Below are 7,980 nucleotides of genomic sequence, written 5' to 3'. Positions count from 1 at the left end.
TCATGGGGGTAACATTGCAATGATGTAATTATCTCAAAGTGTTGTATGGGTCAGCTGACCTAATCAAATCAAAATCTCACACTGTGATTTGTCACATGAGTTGATATTTTGTGACAGCTACATTCAGTGCTAAACACACAAAATCCACAGTGCCAGTATTGCCATATGTGCTCTTGTGCTGTATCCTGCTGCCTACTGTATATGCTCAGAGGACCAACAAAGATTTAGAAAACACTAGGTCAATTAGTGATGATCTGATGTTGTACATTGTACAGTTTTATTTCATATTGTAAATACAAGAACTCAAACAGATTATTTTTGTACAGAAGAATTTTGAATAAAGTTAACTAAGAGCTATTATTTTGTATAGTAAGTAGCTTGGTCTACTTTGGTCTAGATATTTGGTCAACACTGCTGCTAAGTAAATTCTGTTGATTCAGAAATAAAATTTGATACATTATCACTGTGTTGTATGATCCATGATTCTTCTAGGCATACCTCTTACTGGAGCTCATATTATATATTTAGAAAAGGAATTTAACTAAATACATATACACCGTTAACTCCTGATTTCTATAACAGCATTGTGCAAATCCACACTTAAGCTATAACTTTAAAAACAGTTTGATTGGGAGATTAGCAGTTATGTAAAGTATAGCTGGAATATTGCAACAATGACAGCTATATCAATACATGATGGTTCTCAACAGATGTAAAGGACATTTTGTCAAGCATAAGACTACCCTAAGCTGAAAAGTTTGAATCTCTCAGCCTCATTACACGACCTTGGCCATGAGGGGCTGCACCCAGCTGACCACCAGCCCTGTCACCACCAGGGTCACCTGTAACATGACCCCTGACAGGCTTCCCAGCATGCCTCGCAACCACTCCAGCATCCAGCCCAGCATGCCCCTGGGCTTTTTCAAAGAGGCTTTTCCAATTCCTTCCTGGAATATGAATTACATAAACCAGTATATTATTGTACACATGTATGATAAACTAATTGACAAAGATAACATCATGTGTTTTGTAAATCCTGCAACGGAAGACTGCATGCTGCACTTAACTTGATATCCTGTGAATCAATATAATAAATAATGAGGAAATGGAATGAATTTCTGATCAATAGCCTGGAGTTTACTGACCATCAGAAGGTTGTGGTGTGTAAGAAACTTCAGCAGCGAAGGATCGTCCTTCTGTACTGGAGGGAGGTACTCGGACTGCCGCTCTCGCCTCCACCATGCAGAACTGGAGAAAAAAAGGTTGAAATGGATTTTCTTCATCTGTAGATCTGACTCTGATACAACTGAGCTTTGTACACTTTTACAAGCACGAGCACAAATCTGCTGTGGCACAACAGTAGCTCATGTTGGGAGGGGACATCCTGATTTTCTCCAATTTTGTAATAAGGACTTAATTTGGATTGATGGTCTCGTCCAAGATGGCGGCATAACTTATGTCGGAAGACACTTTGGTTAATACTTGTCTATTAACAACAGTTACTAAGGGCTTTTTACTGCTTATATTGTGAATTGCTTCATTTCACATAACAAATAAATCAATACCTCTTCAAAAGGAAAACCATTACCTATTTTTGCCCCAATCAGTAAAGTGATAATGGTACAGGGTAGCCCGGATGTACTTGGGAGGTTTTCCGTTGAAGGGGTCGGAGTCCATGAGTGCGAGAACACGCTTGTCTCCGTGCAGCAGCCTGTAGACCATGTTGACAAACCAGGGGTTGTGTCCGTAGCTGCCCAGGGCGGCGAACCACAGCTGCCAGTCCAGTCTGGGCTGGTGGGGGGCTGAGGTCAACACAGACATACAGTTTGTACAGGTACAGAGGACTCGTACATTGAAATGTGGACTGTCAGCTATTTTACTGCATACCACCATAGGTCAGCTTAAGCCTACTGGATGCTAACATAAAACGATTTTGCAAATTCATGAAGGTAAAGGACAATGCAGTGGGGGAAAGTTGGCCAAAAAATACTATCACAATGTAGCTACTGCATGAATGATTTAGGATTATGTAAGTGAGCTGCATTACAAATCCTTCATGTCTTCCATCTATTTCTTTTACAATTTAAAGATCACCTTACCCACAACAGGTGGGGCCACCTTCACATTTCCAGGCTTGTATAAAAAGTCATATTCCTGGGGAAAATGGAAACATAGTATTCAGATTAATCTATCACACAGGAATATTTACAAGAAATTCTTCATTATAGAAAGACAACACATCTTTCCTTTTCTTGAAAGTCAGTTGCATTCCTTAACAATCTACATACAAGAAAAGCTACTGACTGAGAAGCTTCTTTCCTGTTAATAAGGATAATAAGCTAACATCACAATAATACTGTACAGAAGTGATGTGTCCCTGTCTCACCTTCCACCCCAGCTGTAAGGAGTTACTGCCTTCCACAATAACCTCAGGTCGCCCTCCCACCCCTGTCATTCTGTAGGGCAAACAACAGGCTCATGAGCTAATATAACAATGTCAATACAGGCTTTAAAGTAAAAAAAAAATTAATCAGTTGTTCCCAGATATACTTAGCAAAAATACAAAAGGTCTATATCAAACAGTTGTTAATTGTGATAACTAACAAGTTAGCATTGTAAAGTTTCTAAAGAATAATCATATAATCGATAAAACATCATAGAACTACAGGTATGCACTGTTATACATTTTGTAGTGATCTCATCTCACCGTCTGAAAAGCCCATAAGAGTTGACCACTTGGAACTTGTCCACTCTCTGGTTCCACTGCTTGACTATAGGCCACAGGTTGTTGTTGGACTGCCAGTCTATCACTGTGTGGGGAACCTTAAATGGTGCAAGGATGGATTTTAAACATAAAGGTTTTCTGACCAGTCAGCACATTTATCATTCTTTCTGGCTAGAGCCATTTCATTTCAGGCTGACAGCTATTCATAGGATCACAATCAAAATCATAATCACCGAACAAGAAAGTGTTATAATCTGTAAATCTACTACAGTATGCAAATTTAAAAAAATGAATCAAGATTGTCAAGAGCAATGGCATGGAAATAAGGTTGAATGTTATGACAGGCTCTGACATTCCTGTCTTCATTGTCACTGCAAATTTTGCAGAAACAAAATTATGTGTGCAAATATGTGCATGGCAACCTTAGATTTTGTGAGAGAAATAAGTGCTTCATTACGTAAATATAAAACAACAGATGCTTTGAATTATTGCAGCAGTTTGAAACAGAATATTCTCACCAATATATGCAGAACAAATGGACAAATCTCATTTTATAGCTGGTTTATGGTAGGTCCATCAGTGTTGTTACTCACCAGACTGATAGTGAACATGAACACAGCTGCAGCTGAGAACAGAAGGCACCTGATACAGGTGAGCACTTTTCTTCTTATACTGTCTTCACTGGCAAAGGACCTTAATTAGAACAAATGAAGAAAAAAAACTGTCAAAGGAATATTCTGGATACTTATTTGGATAGTTTGTAAATAACGACTGTCAAGTAACTTCTGTATTTCATAGGTCTGAGAAGTACAAAATTTAAGGCAATAGAACGATCCAATAGCCCTGCCCACGTACGTCAAAACATAGTAATACAAAAAACAACAACTAAAAATGCAAAATTTTGATGGACATGCAACCACTCTCTCATTGGTCGAACCACTAATTGCCATTCTCTCATTGGTCAAACTGATTGGCAAGATTGGTCTATTACTATTAGACTTGGATGTTCTGACTTTATTTCTGGTAATATTCTTGGAAAAGTAAAGTTGACATTAAGGTGAAGGGTGGTAAATTTCCCTAATCAACAAAGAACAAACACTAACCTCATCAAGGCTGATCCAATGTGATAAGACAATGATCCAACTCCAATCCAAATAGTGACAGGCATGACCCTGGTCAGGGTACTGTGGAATTGGTCCGATGTGAAACCTAGACAGACATGGACACAAGTACAAATACTAATATTAGCGATACGATTCTGAATGCTGTGTTAGATGGCATGTCTCTAGTTTACCAGTATACAGCAATCTAGAATGAATTTCCATGGAAAGATGACAGATAAACTCACTTATAACTTAACCTGCCTAATGTGCATTTTCTTACAAGTTTAAAAGGTCTTACCAACTTTTGACTGTACAGTGAAGCCAGTCAGTCTGAGTTTGAAGAGCACACATGTCCAGTAGAACAGCCCCGTGTACACCAGTATCTCTGTAACACGGGTCAGAACAGTCCTGCCCCTCTGCCAGGGGGTCCTCTCTGTACCCACAGACATGGTCTTTTCTGGAATCAGGAAAGAAATGGTTATCTAAGGTAGAGTATTCTCAGACAAACCCCATAACGCTGGTGAGATGCTAGGCTGCGCTTTTAAAATCATGATGAGTGATCACTGATGACCAATTTACATAAACTCAAGTCTGTTCAAAGACAAAAGAATGTGAAAGACTGCCAAGTTGAACAAATCATAATCTTTTGATTTACATGTGTATTTACAAAATATAGCGTTCTTGCATAGCACTGGCAACTTGACTTCCAACAATGAATGATTGTACCAACAATTCAAGCATAAAGATATTTTTCTCTTCTGTTTTTGTTGTAGTAATATTTTCCCACCATGGTTGTGGTTCGCCCGTAACCATGGGAACAGGTAGGTCAGGTGTTTGTCGTCCAGCAGGGGCAGACACAAGGTCAAGGTCAGCAGGTTGAAGAAGTTGTAGTTCCCCGACAGGATGATCAGGACCTGGAGCAAAACCTGCAATGACAAATTAAAGCACTTATTATCATCAAGACTGTCATGTCCACACCATGACAAATAAAAATGGTAATTTTGATCATAAAGGGATATTATTGAGTTTTTTTTCACAAAGTGCTAGTACCAAGGGTGGGAGAAATAAGATTAACTGTATGATATAACTTTTATAAGAGATTCATGTACTTGCAACATCCCTGCTGAAGTTGGGATTGGAATCTATACTCAATTGGAAACTAGCTAAAGGCATTTCTATGACTCCATTGATCTATGAAAGGAATGTAACTAGTCAATTGCATGTAAAGATAATTATCATCAAGCTAATCATCAAAGCCAGTAATGGACATCAATCAGTAATTCCCTTACCTGGGCATAGAAGGAGAAAATGCGGAGAGACCGGACCGGTGCAAAGAACAGCAGCGGGATGGGGATCTCGATAACGTAGGTCGCTACGACCGACAGCTTCTGGAACCACTCTGGCAGCTGGTGGGCAAACCAGGCCAGCGGGGTGGGGATGCACTGCGTCTCATAGTGGTAGTTCAGCGCTGGGGACCGAGTGTTTATATTATTAGATCGAGGTACTGTCACAAGGGAAACATTTGTCAGGACTGTACCAATCCTAGCTCATACAACACATGGCCTTTATATCGCCACCACCTGAAATGCAAATGCTGATGAGTTTGACATACACACTGGAGAGATGAACACACCTGAGACACACCTGTCCTTACCTGTAAGCCCCCACCAGGTGGGACACATGCTGGTGAGTTTCACGATTCCCGATGCGAACATGAGCCTGAAGAGCAGCCAGCGCACCAGCCACAGCGCCACGTTGTCGTGAGGCAGGGGGGAGGGGGGCAGCCACTTCATGGGGTTGAGTGGTGCAGCCAGCACAGCGAGAAACCCTGCCTCTAACAGCAGGATGTCCCACTGGAACCACAGGAATGTCTGCCCAACCTGCAGGGGTCAGCAAGAAATGTTCATGCATCGATCTTTTAAAAATGTTTCATGTACCTAGCTGAAAGCATATCATTTTAGCTAAGGAGTGTAGAGTACTACATGTAAGCTACAGACAATATATTTGCTTTACAAACAGAACATTAAAGACAGGCCAGGCTTTGACTTCCATTGACTATAAAGGTTTCTGATAAAGTGCCATGAAACATGTTGGTACAAGATAAATAAAATCATCAGATTGTAACTGCAGAAATGAATTAACTGTCAGGAAAAGTAGCAGAAGAAACTGAAATTGTTATATCTAGCTGTAACTTTAGCTCTTTAGTTTAAATACATGACTTGTATTCTTGCCTTCCCCTACCTGATATAGTGAAAAGTACAGAATCCACAGCATTAGGAAGGCAGGAACATCTCGCATGACCTCAGTTACCATGGCAACCAGAGCGATCATCATGCCGGCCAGACACAGCAGGTCCATGCCGTGTTCCGTGGTGAGTCCGAGGGCCGGCGTGAGCCACAGCAGGGTGGGGCGCTCCGTGAAGCGATCGTGGGGAGTCTTACCGTCTGGGCGTGTGGAACACAATGTCATGACATTACCCACGTGCACAATATGTCATGTCAAAAATGTTATCTTTTTAAAACAAATATTGTAAGATCTATTGATATGTAATATATTGAATAATATAAACAGTTCCAATATGCTTTATGGGTAATGTGGCAGCACTCCATTTCTTAATTATAATGGAGAGTAGAACTGTTCAAGATGAAGTCAAAAGTGAAGAAAATATGACGAAACTGTCAATTTTAACACTTGCATACCCAGTTTCAGTAGTCTGTTAGCTGGTAGAATCCCTGTACTGCCATATAAGCCTGAAATAAGAGGAAAACAATGATGGCATATTCCAAATATTTTCAACTTGTGAACAAATGTCTTTAAGTTAAAGCATTGAATATATACTTAAAATCTAGCATAAGCAAATTTTATCATGAACATCCTAGTCAATAGCGATGTCATAAACATCCTTTCATTTATGAAGATTCTGTCAATAGCCTCAGCCTTAAATATCAATAAACCAGGTACAAATGTATCTTGATATATTCACAGTCGTCTGGTAGACGAGTGGAATATTAGCCTAAGTGCGATTACTGTAAAGTAACACACGTGACTATAGAACATCATCATCAACACACCTGGAATCTGCACGTAGAGCGATGAGAAGGCCAGCAGGTAGACAACAGACATGCACCACAGGAAGGCACTCCTCACTGCTGCTGTTGACGCCACCATCGTCTCTGGGGTTGGGCTTGAACTCTAGCTCGATCTACAGGTTCCAAATTTGTGCCTGATTCATGATTACGGGAAGGCAATTCAATTTGCTAAGCAATATCAGAGACAGCTCCAGATAAAACGAACCTTCAGCAGTGAAACACAGTCATCACTTTGGTACGAGTGAAACGTTGATTAACTCAATGAATATTCTATCAGGCATGGGCATCGGAATTTTCCCAATTCTGCATTGACTTGGACCAAGTCCTTGCTTGGACGTTAATACGATGTGTTTTGATAAATGTAATTGGCCTAATGCCTACCAGTTCAAGAAAAATGTATACTAGTAACATTGGAAACAAAAGACAAAATAGGTAACGTATAAAATCTGCAAGCAACAGATGGAAGATAAAATAGTCTCCTGGAAGTAATAAAACACAGCTGTCATTTTCAAATCCCCCCTCCCCCTTCTGGTCTGCAAAATTGTTTCAGTTCCCAGCCGAATACCCATAGATTTAAATGAGTATAAAATACTTATGATATTCCAATGGACTTACCAGTATAAGGTTTCCAATATCAAAACATCGAAACGTTGCCTAACGGCGCTATATTTGTATAATACCGCTCACAGATCGATCACGGTTCCGTGAGTACAAACACGTCGTACACGTGTGACTCTGCAGTGCACTCTGAATAAAGCTCGCTAGGAGGCGCTCTTGAGGGGTCAGCTTTTGCGTGCGATCAAGGCATGTACTCACAGTAACACATGTACATGTACCTATCAGCTTCACCAACAGAAGGCTGACCCTATCCTTGGTAGAACAAGAGATTGATCAAGAAGATATAAGACCCATGGTATGTATCATCTACTTTTCTCCCTTTTTGTGTATTTTATTGCCCAACTCCTGATCATTTAGGAACTTTACTTGACTAGTTGACCTGTCCTTTTCATTATTTTCATAGCCATATTGTGGAGCAGTGCATAAAATCACTCATTGAACAACA

The 7,980-nt window shown here is 40.2% G+C and overlaps 1 protein-coding gene across 2 annotated transcripts; it reads right to left on the bottom strand.

Moving 5' to 3' along the window:
* Positions 1-243: 243 nt before the first annotated feature.
* Positions 244-7,661, bottom strand: LOC136430218 (lipase maturation factor 2-like). 2 transcript variants are annotated; one of them, XM_066420628.1, is made up of 16 exons: positions 7,533-7,661; positions 6,900-7,051; positions 6,528-6,578; positions 6,070-6,272; positions 5,483-5,708; positions 5,118-5,296; positions 4,616-4,754; positions 4,127-4,285; positions 3,829-3,934; positions 3,319-3,418; positions 2,708-2,823; positions 2,387-2,456; positions 2,100-2,154; positions 1,589-1,802; positions 1,146-1,248; positions 244-947 (listed from the first exon to the last, which is right to left on the bottom strand). In XM_066420628.1, exons 2-16 carry the CDS (start codon positions 6,994-6,996, stop codon positions 777-779), a joined length of 1,989 nt encoding a protein of 662 aa, XP_066276725.1. In that variant the 5' UTR covers positions 6,997-7,051; positions 7,533-7,661; the 3' UTR covers positions 244-776. The 2 variants fall into 2 exon arrangements, with proteins under 2 accessions (XP_066276725.1, XP_066276724.1); XM_066420627.1 differs by having other exon boundaries at positions 6,900-7,030.
* Between the last annotated feature and the right edge of the window lie 319 nt (positions 7,662-7,980).

Source organism: Branchiostoma lanceolatum, chromosome 3 (assembly GCF_035083965.1).
Source record: "Branchiostoma lanceolatum isolate klBraLanc5 chromosome 3, klBraLanc5.hap2, whole genome shotgun sequence".
Classification (NCBI taxonomy): Eukaryota; Metazoa; Chordata; class Leptocardii; order Amphioxiformes; family Branchiostomatidae; genus Branchiostoma; species Branchiostoma lanceolatum.
The sequence above is the reverse complement of the archived record's forward strand: the minus strand, read 5'-3'. Positions and strand labels throughout refer to the sequence as shown.